This window comes from Pterocles gutturalis, unplaced genomic scaffold, assembly GCF_000699245.1.
Source record: "Pterocles gutturalis isolate BGI_N339 unplaced genomic scaffold, ASM69924v1 scaffold38742, whole genome shotgun sequence".
Classification (NCBI taxonomy): domain Eukaryota; kingdom Metazoa; phylum Chordata; class Aves; order Pterocliformes; family Pteroclidae; genus Pterocles; species Pterocles gutturalis.
The window spans coordinates 30,727-49,789 of NW_010109128.1; the positions used below are offsets into that span (position 1 = coordinate 30,727).

At 44.0% G+C, this 19,063-nt stretch overlaps 1 protein-coding gene across 1 annotated transcript in view; it reads left to right on the forward strand.

Moving 5' to 3' along the window:
* IGF1R (insulin-like growth factor 1 receptor) overlaps positions 1-16,200 on the forward strand; it is a gene marked incomplete at its 5' end in the record, with an annotated part of 41,246 nt that extends 25,046 nt beyond the window's left edge. Inside the window, 6 exons of the mRNA XM_010072883.1 lie at positions 407-636; positions 850-960; positions 2,289-2,448; positions 4,687-4,816; positions 9,464-9,598; positions 15,341-16,200. Coding sequence (XP_010071185.1) covers positions 407-636; positions 850-960; positions 2,289-2,448; positions 4,687-4,816; positions 9,464-9,598; positions 15,341-15,707 — 1,133 coding nt within the window. The remainder of the gene's footprint in view (positions 1-406; positions 637-849; positions 961-2,288; positions 2,449-4,686; positions 4,817-9,463; positions 9,599-15,340) is intronic.
* Positions 16,201-19,063: the final 2,863 nt, after the last annotated feature.

Here is a 19,063-nt window from a genome sequence, read left to right on the forward strand (position 1 = left end):
TCTGTTAACAGAGAGTACAGCAGACACTAAACTGATACAGATGATCAAGTGTTTTTCATGCTGTCTGGAAGAATTAGGAAACCAATGATCCCAAGAAAAGCTCAAGCCTAAAGTATTGATTTAAGCCTCTTCCCACCCTGGTTTTGTGCTTTGAGGTTCTTATTTATATCCCGTTACGTCAATAGCACAATGAGGCCCCTTCGAGTCCATCGACACATTTCTTTAAGATTTATTTGTGTGCCAAACATCTACCTATCTCCATATGAGAGAGACCGTGGGCTGTTTGCATACATTGTGCAAGGTCTCAGCATTGTGTCTAGAGTTGTTTGCAGTAAAACTGTTTGGGCAGTTGGTACCACACCACTTGCAGAATTGGAACATCATGGCCTGTTCTTTCTCTCCATAGTGTATGTTCCAGACGAATGGGAAGTGCCCCGTGAGAAGATCACCATGTGTCGGGAGCTTGGGCAAGGCTCCTTTGGAATGGTGTACGAGGGAATAGCCAAGGGAGTGGTGAAGGATGAGCCCGAGACCAGGGTGGCCATCAAGACTGTCAATGAGTCCGCAAGCATGCGGGAGAGGATAGAGTTCTTAAACGAGGCTTCGGTGATGAAGGAGTTCAATTGTCACCATGTTGTAAGTCACAAAAATGTAACGAGGCTGTGATTCGTACAACCAGGGTGCTTACTGGCAGGAGGGTGTTGAGGGCACAGCTTCAGTGGCTGAATGTACATTCAGACCTTTCCCACAGGTTCACGGATGTCTGGGGATACATATAGACATGAATAAATGATTACTAGGGTTCAGTTACCTGTATTTGTAACTGAACATCTGGTTTTCCTCTTCTAGGTTCGGCTGCTTGGTGTTGTTTCTCAGGGCCAGCCTACGCTGGTTATCATGGAGCTGATGACACGTGGGGACCTCAAAAGTTACTTGAGATCATTGAGGCCAGACACAGAGGTGAGTCATGGGTTGCTGGATGTTGTTTTATTTCTTCAGTTAGAATCAGCTTGAACGAAACAGCGTCACGCTGGAAGCAGCAGGCAATTAGCCTTTCTTGCCCTTCTCCTTAAGCTCTAAGAACAAAACACGAGCTGCTCTGTGATCTGCAACACCTTTTTTCACGAGGTAGCTATTGCAAGTAGCCCAGTGTACTGCATGGAATAGGTCCCTTCTTGTGTTACTGAGTGCTGTTTTCCAGATTGAATTAAATCTCTCATTTCTCCTAAATGTGTTAAAAAAAATTGGCTAGTTGAAGCATGCGTGTTGGGATAATAGTTTCATGCTGTATATCCTGCCTCTTGCCTCTATTGGAAAGTAAAACTGTAGTATCTCGAGTAGTATGCGTACTCTAATACGTAGGCCATCATTCTACCAGCTAAAATTGCCACATACGATACAGGGTCTGAAGGATAAAGGTGACACTTGCCACTGAAATCATAGCGGACTATGTAGAAAATGAGCTCCGCAGTTTTTGCCCTTGATCTAGAAATTCTGATGTGAATAACTTAAAGGAACAGAAGATGAGCACAGTATACGCCCAAGAGAATGAATGTGGTACAAATGGAAGGCTTTGCATGTAGCAGGAGAGGATTGCTCAAGTGATTGGATACAGAAAACAATCATACTGAACACAGCGTTCAGAAATACCAGTAGGTATGGACTTGACTTGCATTTATGATTAATAATGTTTCAGATTATATTAAAGAGTCCTGGTTGAATTCAACTAAATTCCTAAAAAGGGAGAATGACATTATCTAGAAATTACCAAATGATGAATTCTGTACTTGGCTTTTCTGTCCTTGTGCTGGTGCTCTCCAAAGCACTTTCCATGGAAGGTGGAATCCCCGTCTCTGGATGGAAATGAAATCATTTAACATCTGGTTGGTTGTGAAGATAGTAAACCAGAAGACATCTCTAAAATAAGCCCTCTGCTTTGTATCTCAGAATTTGTGTGGCAGAAGGATGGACATTTAAACTCCATAGGTGCAAGATAACATTCTTATACCAAAAAGTCTTTCTGGTTTGTATCCCATAAAATGCAAAGGCCTGGAAAAGCTGTGCGGGGTTCTGTTTGTAACCCAGCTTGTTGTGGCCAGTTTGCCCACTAAGCAGGTGCTATGGTGTACATAGTCGTGAGTGTCTGTTTAGCCTGGATCATGTCAGGCTGAATTGTGATAATGTGATTTTTATTTTTTTTTAACTTAAAAAAAAAGTTGCAGTTTGATGTAGAAATAGTTGCTTCCCCCCTCACCCCTTAACTATTTTATCATCTTAATCTTGCTCAGACTAATCCTGGCCAGGCACCTCCAACTCTGAAGAAGATGATTCAGATGGCAGGAGAGATAGCTGATGGGATGGCATACCTCAATGCCAACAAATTTGTTCACAGAGATCTTGCTGCGAGAAACTGCATGGTGGCAGAAGACTTCACAGTGAAAATTGGAGGTGTGTTTTCTTGACTTCTACACAAATGAAAAATACTATCCTAAAAAATCTTAGAAGGCATTTTAATTTTTTGAAAGCTGTTTGAAAGACTTTTAAAAACTTAGCTCTAGTTTAAATTTCTGCAGAATGAAATATGTTACTTAGGAAGACTTGCTGTGATTTAAGACCCATGAGCAGTCAACACTGAGTTGAAACACTTGGAATATCTCTACTTGCAGTTGTTCCAGTGAGGAAATCAGCGTAGTGTGTGGGTTTAAAACCAGCTAGTGAAGCAGTGATTGGAGGTGCAGATGCTGCAGACATGTGGGTGAATGGCGTAGTTACTACTGGTGTGTCATTCTCTCCTCTGTTAATGCACAAAAATAATTCCACCTCCCGTTTATTGATTAAAGAATGAGAATTTTAGGATTATTTGAAAGCATATCTGATTTGGAAGTGGAATGTAAGGCTTGACTTCAGCTGGATGCTTTCCAGTCTAAACTGGAGTTCTGCTTTCCAGACAACAGAATGGCTTTTCCTCTGCTCTGCTGTTAGAACACCACTTTTTTTTTTTTTTTTTTTTTTTTTTCCCCTTCACCATCCCTCCAAGATAGTGTCAGAAGAGTTTTTTCAGACTTCTCTCCAGAGAGCATGATTTGAAGCTTTTGGCTGTTTTCGAGTTGTGCACATTAAAATAACATGTATAGCAACAGCCTTCTGCTCTAGAAAACTAATTCTTTTTCTCTGAGCTTAACTCAGCTCTTTTGATAATTTGTGTAAGTAATCCTGTCATTTGGGAGAAAGAAAAAATTATTTCATTTTGAGTCAGTTAATTAGGAAATAAGATCTTTGGGGGATTTTGTGCATTTTCTGCAGGTTCAGGGGAAGTCAGTCTGAATCCTTCCCATTCCAGGTCTCTCACTCCTCCTCCCCTCACCAGCATGTTCTACAGTTCTTTGAACTGAAGATGGTGCATTTCTTCCCTTTAACGTGGTACACGGTTACCCCAAAAGCATTTTGTGAAATGTGCCGCGCTGCTCTCATGTATATACCATCACTGAAAACCCCTTCGTGTAGAGACAGCTTAGGAGCGTCTTGACTGCACCACGCCAACTCAGACTGTTTAGAACTCAGAGGACGAGCGTTATGCTGCACTGTCCTGCGCTCCTTGCATATCTGTTTCTTATTTGCATTGCATTTTTAAAGAATTTTCCATTCAGCCAGGATAAAGTTACCCTGGTGTGTGGGAGTGATGGAATAGCTGCACAGATGGGCTTTTTAGTCATAGTCACCGAGGGTTCCAGTGTCCCTAGCAGACAAGGAACGAGAAGGATCAGCGGATGGTCACTTATCCAAACCTGGTAATAATGACTCTGAGCACTGGAGGAATGCTCTTCTTTTCACTCCACTTGTCCCAGGAGAAAAAGGGCAGCTACAGGTCTGTTGATAAAATGGATTTTGCCCTGGGTGTGCTGTGTCAGCAGACAGTATTAGTGAGAGGTTTGATGCCACCTGATTTATTAACTTTTTGGTTAGTGTCTGAAAGCACAGGGGCTGGTTTAAATGGGCCAGTCCAAGACCCAGCAGCTCTGTGTGCGTCAAGCTGGTTGCACAGAAAAAAATTCTGGAATTAAGTCTGAGTTACAGTCAGGAGATGAGCATTGTTAGATCCAAGGCTTGCAAATGCTTCTGTATTTACAGCTCAGGACATGCACAGAACCCAGAGTATGTCTTTAATATTGGTCTGTGCTAGTCATAAATGAATAGCCTGATCCTCTGTAGCATTCGAGATGGAATATTAGGCAGGAGCTGGAATTTACCTTTAGAAAGAGGGGGAAAAAAAAGAATAATTTCCTTCAACATGTGGGATTCTTTAATGAAAGACAATAGTATTAAGTATGAAAGGAGCTCTTTACACTCTTTAAAAAGAAAAGAAAATAATTGCACTTGAGAACAGATTAGTGAATTATGTGACCTTCAGAAGACTTACTGCAAGACTTCAGCATAAATTCTGGAACTTTTCATATTAATATATTTAAATCATTCAGACTTCTTACCCACAGAAGTCAATGCTAACAATGTCTGTTGGTTTTGTTGGGAGGGAAGCTAACCAGCCCTCAGGCAGCAGGTGAAGTGTCCTGGTGACAGATCGCAGATTCTTTGCACCTAACTGTGCTTCTCTGCTGGCTGCAATGGCTTATAGTAAGGGAAAAGGATCATCATTTTATCATGCAAACTCGAAACATTTATACCTTCTAGATTTTGGCATGACAAGAGATATCTACGAGACAGATTATTACCGTAAAGGAGGGAAAGGTTTGCTGCCTGTCCGCTGGATGTCCCCAGAATCGCTGAAGGATGGAGTCTTCACAACGCACTCCGATGTCTGGTAACAAAACAGGGGCTCTGAAAAACTGTTGTAGCCCTTCTTCTTTCTAACTCTTCTCTTGTTTTAGTAGACTTAATTAAGTATACCGCTTCTCCTGTCTCTTCAAAGGTAACTCTTTTTTCCACGGTGAAGCATTCTGCTTTGTACTTCATATTTCCGTTGCAAAATCAAGAACTCGTGAGGTTAAATTCTGCTCCCAGAGAGAGCAGAATTAAATCAATTTCCAAAACTGGAGGTGGTGGCGTGTTTCCTGCTGTGGGTTGTAAAATCCGTTGTGTGGTGAAAAATATTACCTTCACCTGGAAGAGCAAGTTGTCAGTTTTCAAATTGCCCTCCTTCAAGAAAAGCGTTAAAAGTTGCCAAGAAGATGGAAAGGTTCATAGTGCTGACCTGCTTTTCTATCAAAACCTTCTATGTAAATAACCCTACTTTCCTGCAGACGCTTTGGGTATAGTAGCAAGTTTTTTTCTTGGGAGGTCTCCCTGGTGTATATCCTTCTCCATTTGGAGCTTTGTTTGCTTGTTCTACATACCGCAAGATGCAGAAATAGGCTTTTCTTTAAAAGCACATTGCCTAGCTGCTCAATCTGTGAAGTTAAGAGGCATTCGGGAAATTTCAAAATATACTTCCTAGAAGAAATAATACTCTGGAACAATTCCTTCCCCATACACCCCCCAAACTTCTGCAGATAGGTAGGGAGGATTTGGCAGAAGATGAACAAATGTACTGGCAAAACCTCTACTCTGTCTTTTATGGTTTCTCTTGCCTTCCTAACAAGATGTTTTTACTGCTGATCTGTTACAGAATTGGCAGCTGATTGCCTCCAAATGTCTAGAAGTCAGTAGGAATGGTATTTTAGTAGTAAACTACAATTTTCTTTAAACAGCGTGGGGGGATTTTGGAGTCAGTGGACTGTAGTCCCCTGCACCAGCTTTGAGGGAAAGGTTCGTAAGAGGAATTATGCAGCAAGTGAAAACGCAAAGCACCAGGATGTTGCTTAAATTTTTTTGTATGTGGCTAGTAAGTTATTTAAGAATGCAGTAACTGTCAAACTTGGAAATAGCTGAAAATAACTGCTTTGAATTGAAGGGGAAGCCCTGTATCAGCCGTTTATCTAACAGAACAGCACAGGCATGCTTTTGGCAGTCCCCCTGCAGTAAAAGAATTTTGAGACTTGTAATGGCTTCACAAAGCAGACAGAAATTTGGAATATATCACTAGAAAATCCCCAGATGTAGAACTGAACGAGCCTGGAGAGAAGAGCGGGCAGACCTGCCAGTTCTCACCGCGCAGCAGTGACTTTAAAGTCCAGCCGGCATCTCCGGCGGTCGCATCGGAGCGAGCTGCGGCGGGTCAGGGGTTCAGCTTCGGTGACGTACGGCACGTGTCCCATACGTGCTCTCCTTTTAACCCGGAGCTGTTTAGTGGCATTATTGTTTAAACGTAACTCCAATTCCAACCAGAAAACCCCACACATGTGACGCCAAATTAAGCGTCAGAAGTAAATGAGCTTTAGTTGCTGCAGGAAGCACGCAGGTTCTCCCTTCATCGTTACCAAATTTGGCATTCATCCGGCCAAAGCAGGGTTCAACAGTGTTGCAGTTTATCAGCGGGACAGTCTGAGTGAAATATCCCAGCCAGAAGTCACGTGAAGGAAAGTAGCTTGCTGATTATAAGGTTGGAAAACTGGGGGATGAGTAAAATCTGCCAGATTTTTGCTTGAAAGCATAGAGAGAAAAAAATTGCCTTATGGAGAGCAAGTCCACAGCTCTCACCAGTGCTTCAGACAGCTCCTCCCTGGAAGGGTTTGTCATCTTAATTGTTGGAGGTGACTTATTCTGAGATGTAGTTCGCAGAGGTGTGCTGTCTCAAGGTACAAAACCACTGATTCAACATGCTGGTTGTTTGAAACACATGGACACTTGTGCTTGACACCTGTATCCACAGCTATAGATTCAGAAATTTCCATCTGAATTCCAAACCCAGTGGAGCTTGACTTACCACGCTCCAGAAATGGTGTCTGTGTCCGTGATCTGTTTATGGCCACTGGACTGTGGTGTCCAGTCTACTCTCAATAACTTTTAGACCAGACACTACACTTCGAAGGTCTCATCATGCCAGGAAAAATGACCGGACTCCTTGCACTGGTTCAGATTTTGGAGCTGCTTTATGAAAACCATGTCGCTTGGCTATTTTGGGGGCCATTTATTTTCATCAAACAGGAAAAAATGTTGAGATTGGTTTTGCTGCCTTTTTGGTAGGATATTGTGACATCTGGTTCCATGTTCTTCGAGATCTGTTTTAGAAGCCAAAATGTCAAAAAGACAAAACTGTGTGAGTGGTCAGAGTCCAAGATTTATAAGCTGTAAGGTGAAATGGCAAACTGCAAAAGAGTGTCTGGAGATTTTGAAGGGTGGAGCTTTATTTTAGCAATTCATTCTTTTATTGCTCCTCAGACTGAAGAATGAGGTAATTAGCCAAGACTGTTTGTGTTGTAGTTAGGGAAGGAGAACACTGTAAAATTAATGTAGTGCTGTTTGGGGTGAGGGTGTATTTCTGTAAATAAACTCTGCAGCATCTTGCATTCTTTCGGAGCTGGTAGTTGCCTTGGAGGAGCACCATCAGTTTATTTGTTATGATAATATGACTGGTAGGTGCGCAAGACTTGTTCTCATTATTCCTGCAGCGATCAAAGTAGCTTCAAAGGCACCAAAATGTTGAGTTGACCCTCTGTCCCTCCCTCCCCTGAAAGGCAAACAATTGCAAGTCTGTTTGTGGCTTCTGGCTCCAGATGCAAACCATTTTAGATACAGTGGATACTGGAAGATAAAACCACTCTCCCATAACCAGCTCATAATACTGGACTCCTGTTTTCACAACAATACCCTATTGAAACTCGGGTTTTTTTTCTCTAAGCTTGACTCAGCATTTTAGCTGCAGGAGACAAGACAGCATCTAGATTTGCTTTCTTTGCACAACAGCTCTAAAAGTAGATGACTCTTCAGCACAGGGCAGACAATTTGAGCTGTGTCTGCTCAATAAACTAATTTTAAATGGAGATATTTTGGGAAAGTGTCAATACTTAAATCCAAACTGCCCAATTACATAACGATGCTTATCTTTCTTTGGCAGTAATCAATTCCTATTATTAGACAGTCATCTTTTTTCACTTCTGCTGTCCTTTGTAGTCAGTTGGAAGGAGCTCAAAGCTCTGTTTAAAGAACATGGTTGCAAAAGGGTTAACTGAGTTTCTCCTGGGGGCCTAAATGTTTTGCTGCTGAAGCATCAAATTCAGGTGTTGGTACAAGAAGCTGGAGAACATTCCCATGTCTGCCATCTCCCTCTCAAAAATCGGTTTTGTTGCTTGCTGCTGTGTGTTGAATGCCTCGATCCTTGCTTTGCACCTTGGACATAGAATGTGGAAGAAACCAAAGCAGAGGGGTAAATGGAAGGTATTACCCAAGAAGTGGCTTTGTGCCTGGGGAATAGAGGTTGGTTGCTTTGCTTGCTGTAGTGGTAAGGCGGATGAGATGCACAGGTGTGGTGGGGCGCGTTTGCTGTCTAGCTCCTGGCTGGCTGGAGTGATCAGGGAAAAATCCGCTTTTAAATCTGGTTTGTGTGACTCGAGTATTTCTGATGAAAAGCAGCTTGCACTGGAATGAGACCTTACAGTTCTGCATTATTGTCTCCTCAGTTGCTGTCAGGAGTACCTGAGCTATGTGACATGAAGATTTTTATTTTACTTTTTTAAATGTACAGGTTTTTTTTCTTGCTGTCTCTGTGGCTTGGGGCGGGGGGGCTTGTTAAGCTCCCTTCAAATAACCCATCCCTGCAGCTTCTCCACTTGGCTAGAAGGTTTGATTCCCCATCTCCAGCCAGACATAGCTCTTTTTGCAGACTTTGTTCAAGTGTCTATACAGCCTGAGGTCCTCTGTACAAGAAGTGCAGAGATAGGAATATAAATTTTTTTTCCTTACGTGCATCTTCCCTTTTTCCTTTTCCACTTTCTTCCCACCTCCCAGCACACCTAGCATCTGAACTCAAAGCCGTAGGAAGGGGAGATGAGATGTGAGCTGATTCTCCAGGCAAGCTCACACCTTAAATCTTGAGTTAGGAGGCTTCTGGTCAATGCAAAGAGCTTGTGGGGGCTTTTTTACTGATTGACCCATACGGAACTGGTGTAACCAGGTGATGTTGGACCTGACCCATACGGAACTGGTGTAACCAGGCGATGTTGGACCTGACCCATACGGAACTGGTGTAACCAGGTGATGTTGGACCTGACCCATACGGAACTGGTGTAACAGGTGATGTTGGACCACTGGATGATAATAACCATGACTAGCTCTGAGCTGTAGAAATGGTGTGGAAAATTAAGATGGAATATTACCAGTCTTTTCTTACAGAGCCCGTTCTGAAGAGCCATTCAGAACTGGGAGCCTGTTTCTCTCCACTGGCTAGAAGTGTTTGAAGCCAACAGTTCCTTGTGCTAGGTGATGCGGCTGTCACCATAGATGGGTATTTTTTGAGTGATTGGAATTTTCTGGTGAAAGAAAGTACCCATGGACACCTACCTGCTCAGCATCATCTAAAAAAATATCCTTGTAAAGACTGCTTGGCTTTCTAAAGTTCTGATTTGTTTTCCAGGTCTTTTGGTGTTGTACTTTGGGAGATCGCAACGTTAGCGGAGCAGCCGTACCAAGGCATGACCAATGAACAAGTGCTCCGCTTCGTGATGGAAGGAGGTCTGCTGGAAAAACCAGACAATTGTCCTGACATGCTGTAAGTGTCACCAGTTACCACTGTCCTCAGCGGAGAGTTTATTCTTTGTGATCCCTTCAGTGTCTGCTTCTGCCCTGCCACAGGAGGGGTTACTAAAGAGTGACAGTAACGTGCGGCGCTGTCAATCTGATATGTTACAGCAGTTAAATGTGCCAGAAAACAACTTCACTTGTGGCCAGAATCTCACTTTGGGCTATCTCCTCTAATAAGGAAACAAAACCCAGCCTTTGTGTTCCTGAATAAATTCAGATTTAATAAAAGCTCATCAGTGACATTTGCTACAGCAGAAGACTTTGTGCCTAAACCGTGTCTCTTCTGCTTAAAGTAGTTCTGTGGAGTATAAAGACAAAAAAGAGCTTAAGACGAACAGAAATGCGTTGTGCATAAACTCTGTGGAGTTCAAGTTTTTAATTCAGCGTACAGATAACCGAGTGTATCGTTCCTTTGTCTGGGGCAGCGGTGGAGCTGCGGTTTCATTGACAGTGCTCGTCTCACGGAGACAAACACATCTCCCCTGCTCGCAGCTTCCTTCGCTGTAGAGAGGACAGGGAAAAAGCTTTGCCCACCCCTGGAGTCAGCACAGAGCCTCGCAGCAGAGGAGGGTGTGCGGTGCAGCAGGCTTCGGTTTTTAGCTTTACATTGTTGAAATACTTCTGCTGGCTTTTGTGTACAGCAGTTTCAGTTGTTCAGACTTTATTACTTTGATATACTTCCCAAACTGGCTTTTGGGAAGGAAATACTGCGTCTTGCAGTTATTGAAATTTGTTGGAGGCCCACAGAAGGGATACAATCACTTAAGGGCCTCAGCTGCTTGGGATTCTTAGGAAAAGAGCTTTTTTGGCTGGAGCGCTGGCTTGGGTTTCAGATGACAGGCAGTGTTGTTTTGTTGTTCGAGAGGGGTGGGTGGTATAGGCAGGGGGAGGTGTAGCTGCCATATGATTCCTCAGTTGCACATTCTTTCCCTTCCAGGATGCTGTGGAGCGTTTCTGGCAGTCAGATGGACTGGAGATGGTTTAACGTGGTCGGAGCTGTGCAATGGAGCGGGGGGAGCGAGCAGAAAGGGGAAGGAACAGGGTGTGGGAAGGGGTCTGTTCCCCGAGTCCACAGGAGAAAATACCTCTGGGGTGAGAACACGCTCAGCAGGAGAGTCAGCATCAGAGATTCTTCATTAACCTGGGGCATGTGTGACATGAGTGGGGGACAGAGGGGAGTCACAGCAAGGAGCTCTCTTCACTGCAGCCCACCCGGCCCCTTCTCTGCCTCCTCCTCCTCAGAGGTAACCCTCCGTTCGCTGGGTGTTGCTGCTGGATGAATCCCCTTTCAGGGCAGCTGCCCCTGAGCTGAGTGAATTCGGTTAATGTTTGGCTGAGCGAAAAAAAAAAAAAATATTGCCCTGAGAAGCTTATAGTGACTTGCTTCAGCTCCCTTTCAGCTTGTTTTGTCTTTGTGTTCGGACAGACACCCAGCTCTGCTGAAATTCAAACAGGTTGTTGTAGGAGTAGTGGGAGAGAGCTCCAGGAATAATCTTCACCTTTTTTCCGTGCATTTGGCATTCAAAGAGCCCATTTTGCATTACTACGATGTTTTGGTGGTTTTGGTATGAATGTTTTCACTGCTTTCCCCGTGCTCCATCCCGTTTGCCCAAGATGCTGCACAGAGACTTGGTCTGGAGGCTGAGTTCCTCTCCAGCTGTCTGTGACCTGCTTCTCAGCACTGGATGTAAAAAGAAAATTACTGCATGCACAGAAAGGTGCTTGTAACAGTTGCAGAGAGCCTTGAGATTGCATAAGGACCTGGCCGGGCATCCCCAGTGAGTGCCAGGCACTGCTTTCGCGAGCTTTATGAAACCCTTTGTAAGTCCTTGTTTTATGGAGGTTGGTACGAGACTCTGTGTAAAGACAGGCTTCTCGGCGTGTCTGTGCCAGTGGAAGGTTTTTTTCAGACAGCACAAATTCTTACTGGTGGAGACTGGTCTGTGATACTTAATATTAACTCAAAATCTTAACTCAGGATGTCCAGAAAGCAAAGTCCACCTGCTGCAGGAAAATCCGTGTGTTTGTGCTCGATCCTGCGTGACAAGCAAGCAAGAAGGGGAGCCAGGAATGGCACTTCTGTGTCTCTCATGTGGTAGGCTACAAGTGCAGAGATATTTTTTCTTTAAATTAGTTTGACTTGGAAACAACCAAAATTCTGGGCAGAACACAGATTTACCTTTCTGTGGAGAGAGGGGAGAACACTGACACCCAAAAACCTCCAGAACAGGTGGAGGAGGTGGACTGCTGTGGGGCAGTGTAGATGAGAATAGAGAGAAGAATCTTGCTGCAACTGTCACCAAATCCGCTATTTTTAACCGTGCAGATGATGTGAGTGTTGACACAGCCGTGCAGTGCAGTAGTTTTCGTAAGGGCCTCGGGTTGCCTCCCCTCCATGGATCCTGCGTGGTGCAAGCTCCATCCCCCCGAAGGCTGCAATGCCAGTCAGGCCAGCAGCGGTTTGTTAACCCCTGGTAGCAGCGAGTCGGTAGCTTTTAGATGGAGCAGAGACCAAGGACACTGGGAGAACTGCAGAGGTTCAGTTCTGCAGCGTGGTTGTAGGGGATGCTTGTGCAAAGCAGTGTTTCTGGAGGCTTTTTGCTCTTGCACAGGGTGAAACAAGACTCAGCCCTGTTTATGCTACACCCTCTTGGCATAGCTTGCGTGGTTTTACAGACAGAACCGTGCAGTAAGACAGATGGTTCAATAATACGGTGCCAGGAGAAGCTTTGCTGTTTTTCTCCCCTTCCTGTGCAATAAGGGATGTTTTTATGTGCTCCATTGTTCCGGCAGCGCTCATCAGGTGATGGCTGCGTGGCGAGGAGGGTTGCTACAGCTGAAGCTCTCAGACAGTGTGTTCCCATGGGGCTTCTAAAAGTTGTGGAGGCTGGAATTCCACCCTGTTTGTGAAGCAAAATTGCTTCCCCCACATGGGTTGTAGATGACTAGACTATTTACGCATTGCTGATATTCCCTTTGTTCCCAGCCAGCGCTGGGTTAGAAGCCGGGGGTGCTGTGCAGAGGTGATGTTGGTGTGCCGCAGCAGCAGAAAGGGAGAGGTCCTTTTGCTTGTCCCCACCAGATCCAGTCTGATGCAAAGCACAAACACACAAATGGAACACAGCTTCTATAGTAACTTTCCTTTTTCTTTTTCTTTTTTTTTTCCCTGTCTCACAGCAAAAAGTAATGCAGGTTTTGCTCAGTTCTTCGAGCAAAAGATGCAGGAGACAGACACAGGCTATTCCTCTATCTTGCGACGATGCCTCCAACTTTCTTGAGCTTACTTGCCACCAGTCAGAAACATAATTCATGAATTGCTCAGGTTGTATTAACAGACTGTAAACTCTTCCACTGGCTGCTGGAGGGGGTTGGTGGTTGTTTTGGTTTTTTTTTGTTGTTTAAGATAATGTAAGCAAGGTCTTTGAACCCACAGAGCTAAAAAGAAAAAGAAAAATCCTTTTATGGGAACTCTGTAGGGTTTTTAAATCTGGAATGGCTTAAAAGAAACATCACATGTCCGTGTTTGTGCTGATGTCACATGCATTACTCCACCGCTTGTGGTATCTCCTTAGCATTGCCCTGAGGCCCGCGGGCACGGCGCCAGCGAGTATCCAGTGTTCTTGGCTCCGGCTGGCGCTTCTATTCAGGGACGCAGCAGTCAGCTGGAAAGGAAACAGCAATGAAGTAACAGAAATGGATTTTATATATTTATGTCTCAAGCTCTCCTCGTTTGTGGGTGAGAGTATAGTGCAGTTTTATAGTTTGGCTTCGCTTTCGCTCTGAAAGGCTTTTTAAAGACTCAAAAACAAGCAATAGTTTCACCGTGTTTATATGTCTACGTGCCTGTTCCAGCGCAGCGCTGAGTACCCGGGGAGCTCTCCCAGCACAGACTGGTTTTGCCGGCTTCTTTCTGGGTGTCTCAAGGCTGTGCTCAGGTGCCTGACGCTGGGTTCTGCAGGGCTGTGCCAGCTGAGCTCTAACATTTGTGACTGCAGACGCACTTGAGTTGAGATTGCTTTCATTTCAGTCGAAGCTCTCAGTGTTTGCAGCCCAAACACAGCCGCTCTTGGTCTCTCTGCTGGTTCATGTCGGCTGAGCACACCCTGCACCCTGTGAGAAATGCGGCAGGATTTCCCCAGCAGCAAGGTTCAGGGGAGGGGATTGCTTTGCTTTGGTTTTGTTTCAGGTCAGGGCTCCCGGGCTCTCCGGACCCCGCTGTGGGCAGTGATGCACAGCGACAGGCGTCAGAGCCCAGGGTTTCCAGCTCGGTGACAGTCCAACAGGAGTGTTTGTTCTGGAGCAGGGGCTCTGGAGACGTTAAGACGTTACTGTGTGATGGAGTGAGGTGCTGTTCACAAAAGGAGTCAATTTTTGTTTGGTTTTGTCTCTTTTTAGTTTAAACAAAAAAAAAAAATCATTCCCCACACTGCTGCAGAGATCTAGTGAAGCGCTGCCGGGCATAAGGCAGTGAGAGCTGGTGAAAGCATAAAATAGAATCGCTGGCTTGCTTCTGAAAATCTGTGGAAGTTAGGAAAATGGGATTGTTGTTCTATAGAATCAAAACTAAGAGTTTAGGAGCCCTGGCAAACCGTACTGGGAAGGCTGGCAGAGGCGGGAAATGGCCCTGGGCTGGCTGCTGGAGCAGGGAAGGGGGTCCAGCAGGACTGCGGGTCACCGTGCTGGAAGGTGAGTCAGAGATGTGAACTGAAAGATTTTTCTTTGGTGTTTTTTTTAGATCTCTTCTTATTCTAGCACAGAAAGCCGTAGTTTTGGCCAGTGGTGACTTACTACACACAGCTCTTCCTCCCAGTGCTGTGTACACAGGGCATTGGCTGGAATTATTAATGTTAATCGTCCTTTTCTTATTTAAATTTGTCCTGTTGCTTGTGCTGTGTTAACCCCAGACATCCCTATTCCACCTTCACAGACAGTGAAATCCTTTCTTGTGTTGTGCCTAAAGCTCAGGGCGATCTCTCAGGAATATCCCATTTTGCTGTGTCATGAAAACAGTGTTTTTGTTATGTATGTATGTATGTATTCCCGTTTCATTTTGTGGGTTTGTTTTGCCAGCATGGGACATTGTGCAGATCTAATCGTGGGTGTGCTTAAACAGATGATCTCACACTCCATAAAATATTAATGCATCCCTGGCCGTAAATGAAAACAACATAATTTTGAAATAAAATACTAGAGAATGTTTTTGAGATTGGCAAATGTCTTTTGGGGATTACAATTAATTCTAATGTAGTTTTCTTTTTTCAGGGGAAAGAAGCGGTGCTTTACCTTGTGTGTATTTCCCTTTTTTCATTTTTTTCTAAGACAATATTGATGGGTAGGGGTTGGTTGTTTGGAAAAGATACTCCAAGAGGCGCTCCCATGTAGCTGTATGGTTAAGCAGAGGATATTTTGGAGGAAAAGAGAGATACAAAGTCAGAAGTACAAAATGCTTCTGGATGTTGAGTGTCCATGAGACTGTTTTATGGGCAAGCGTGTGAAGGCTGAGGCAGGAGCTGTGGAAGTAAATCATGGTTAGAAAGAAGGTTGAAATGTGCCCTGGGGATCTCGGCCTGTAAGAGCACTGTCACTTTGTCCTCTGTGAGAACTGAGTGGTTTTCTAATGCACGTCGTCCGATTCAGTGACGGTCGGTTGGGCTCCAGCCGGGGCTCGTAGGACACCCCAGTAACGGGTTTTGCTGTGTCTCCTCTGCAGGTTCGAGCTGATGCGCATGTGCTGGCAGTACAACCCGAAGATGAGACCCTCCTTCCTGGAGATCATCGGTAGCATTAAAGATGAGCTGGACCCAGCCTTCAAAGAGGTCTCCTTCTTCTACAGTGAAGAGAACAAGCCTCCGGACACAGAGGAGCTTGACCTGGAGACTGAAAACATGGAGAGCATTCCTTTAGATCCCTCCTCCACCCTCCAACCCACTGACAAGCACTCAGGACACAAAGCCGAGAACGGCCCGGGCGTGGTGGTCCTTCGGGCCAGCTTCGAGGAGAGACAGCCCTACGCACACATGAACGGGGGACGCAAGAACGAGAGGGCCTTACCGTTGCCCCAGTCTTCGGCCTGCTGATCCTTTAGAACCAGAATCTCACAGAAATAAAAACACAGAAAAAAAAAAATAAACACATGCATCGGGGGAAGAAAGAAAGAAAAATTACAATATATTCAAAAGCCTACTGTACCTCAGTGGATCTTCAGAACTGCCATAGCTGCACTTGGGAGAACCCTTTTTTCAGTAAACGAGTTATCATATTTTTCTTTTTTCGATATGCAAGCAGATGTTTGTTTCAGTAAAGGACTCCATTCATGGGGCACACAGTCGGCCTTTTAAAACTCTAATGTTAACACTTAATAGCAACAGAAAACTTGAGATCTGATGTCTCTCTCTCTCTCCTCTCTCCTCTTTCTTCTTTCTCTTTCTGTCTCTCTCTTTGCTTCATAATGGGAAACATATCTGCGTGCGAATTCAACCGTACGGCACTTTTATCAGATCAAAGATATCGCAGGCCAGGTGGCTCCCCGGTACCCTTGCAAGCACCCACCTAACACTGTAGGTCTTTATTAAAAAAACCAACCAAACAAAAAAACAAACAAAAAAACCCACAAAAAAAAAAAAAGACTGGATTTTTAATGTTGCTCTTTAATCTTTTTAGGAACACGTAAAAGAATAAAAAAGGGCCATCATTCGTCCAAGGTTGTTACCATTTACAACGCTGCCAAATTTTGCCAAAAAACCTGAACTCTTTGGTTTTTGTTTTTGTTTTTTTGTAGGCATGGAAGGAGCACAGTAATCAACTGCTCTGTTTAAAAGAGATCCTGACCAATACATTCTATTCAATCATACACTGGTATTTAAAAAAAAAAGAAATTTAAAAAACCAAATTGTCTAGATCTTTTTTCAAAACTGGACAAAATGTGATTTATTTTTTTCTTGTGATGGAGAAGATATAAGGGATGGGGTAAGGAAACAGCCCTCCCTCCACCCCTGTCCCCATCCCAATGAATTCTGGACAAAACTGGCAGTGGTGAGCTAAGTAAACGTGCATTTCATACAAAAAAAGTCAACCGCACGCCAAAAATGAAACATGAAAAACATGAAAAATAACCGGCAGAGATCTCCATCGTTGCAGCCTGCCATCCTTCACAGGCTTGCAAGGAAAAAAACACCTAGAAACATAAATTGGAGAAGACAAAAAAAGCAGTAACCGGATTCAAGTATATGATGCTTTGTTGACCTTTTCTCTTTATTATTAAGACTTCTCGAAGGGTCTTGCAGTTCTATGTTAGACCATGGATCATTTGCATACACATTGTCTTTTGTGTCACTTTTATAACTTTTTTACGGTTCAGATACTCATCTATATGTCTGTACAGAAAAAAGCTGCTATTTTTTTTGTTCTTTATCTTTGTGGATTTAATCTATGAAAACCTTCAGGTCTGCCCTCCTTCCCTTCCCTCCCACTTCAACAAATTTTCTTATGCTTTGTACTATAGTGTGTAACTTTTACTTCCTCCTTCCCAGTAACTGATACCTTTCATATGATTTGCCATGAACTGTTTAATGCCTTTTTATAAATACATTTCCTCCTTGTTTTTTTTTCCCCCCTCTCCCTCCCCATTAGTTGTTTTACAACATCTTGGCTGTGTGGGCTACAGGGCTTTTGAGGGGGACATGGAGAAAGAAGGGACCCCTCGCACGGAAACACTCCAGCAGTGCTGTGAGGTGGTGGTTTGAAACCCTGGTTTTCCTTCCTTCCCACTAACCTCTGCCCAGACAGCATGCGAGTCTCTTACAGTGCAAGGCATGATACGAACTCAGGTCAGAAAAAAAAAAAAAAAGGTTAACTATATAGTACATTCTTGTTCAGTGTTTCTGTTCATTGTTGTACAAGGGTCCTACCCCTCCTTCCCTTCCCGCTTGGTTTGGTTGTGGCACACCTCCACCCACCCATCCCACACACACTCCCCACACACATGCACACACACACACCTTTTTTATTTTTTTTAATTTGTTGGGTACAACAGCAGACACAAGGCTTTTGGGTCACTGATTTTTTAAAAAGACTATTTTAACCCTTCCACCCTGTGAACAAGAGCTATGCCAGCTGCAGCTGGTGCCGCCAGACACTCTTGGGGTGGCCACTGAACACCTGGCTCCAGCGAACCCCAGCTCTGCGCCTTCCCAGTGAGGAAGCCCTCATGGAGGGAACTCTGGGCTGCACTTCGCACCCCTGGTGAAAAAAAAAATAAAAATCAAACAACAACCAAACCAAACCCACCAGGCCATTTCCAGGGGGCTGGGTGGAAAGCATGCAGCTGGGGCCAGTGGCTTGGCTAGCAAACAGTTAAATTTTGGCAGCTATGGAAACCTGCACAAGTACCAGCTTGTTGCTTCAATCATAGACCAAACCTCAGAACAAAAGAAAAATGAGTAAGCTTGTTTGTTCAGTTGCAGAAGCCTTGGTGAAAGGGGAAGGAGGGGGCCATCAGCAAGTCTGCAACCAGGGAGTCGCACCCGTTGCGGTAGTTACAGCATCTACGCCTTTGTTTAGCACTGATCCAACCAAATGATGGCAGTGAAGAGGTAGTTCTGGGATGGAAACGTTTAAATCTTTTGAGTAAGAACAAAGAATTAAAATATACTGATTGCTAGTTTTGACTGGAGATTTTAAAAAGTTTGTAGTGCTTTTTGCTTGTGTAGTTTAGGTCCCATTATCTTCTCTTGCCTCTGTCCCATAGTTATTTTTCCCTTTTAAAAATGAAAAAAGACAAAAAAGTTAATTAAGAAGGTATTCTATGTAGGATTTTTTATTTATTTTTGTGATATCAGTTTAAATCACTGTAGAGATGCCCCATAATAAATTTAAATACTGAGATAAGGGTTTTTGAGTATGACAGGGGGACAGTTTTTGATTTTTTTCAAACATTTATCTACCTCACTCTTATTTTTTTATATGTGTATATATAAAAAAAAATACATCTCACATTTCTCAGCAGCCAATAAATGCCGTTGATACTGGTAACCTCTCACTCCATATACCACATGCTCTAGGTTCTGGAGGGGAACAGCCACTGCCTGTCACAAAGGGTCACTGCAGAATATTTGCCTCAATTCCAAGGAGTTTCTCCAATTTTTTGGTTCAGATTCACTGCTGTGAGGAGAAACCCCAGAGCTGTCTGACTTAGGGTGACCATTCTTAAGGAAACACAAAGGCTTTGCCATGTGCTGTCACAGCGGTCCTCAGGTCAGTGACAAAACGCTGCATGCTCGGAGGAGCGGAGATGTAGCTGCCCTGATATGAGGACTTCAGATTATGAGGACTTGATGAAATCTGTTACAGAAATGAGTTATTTACAATGGTTGAAGGTCCAGAAGAATTACTAGAGTAAAGGAATAGTTTTTCTGTTTGTCCTGGAGAATGGGCT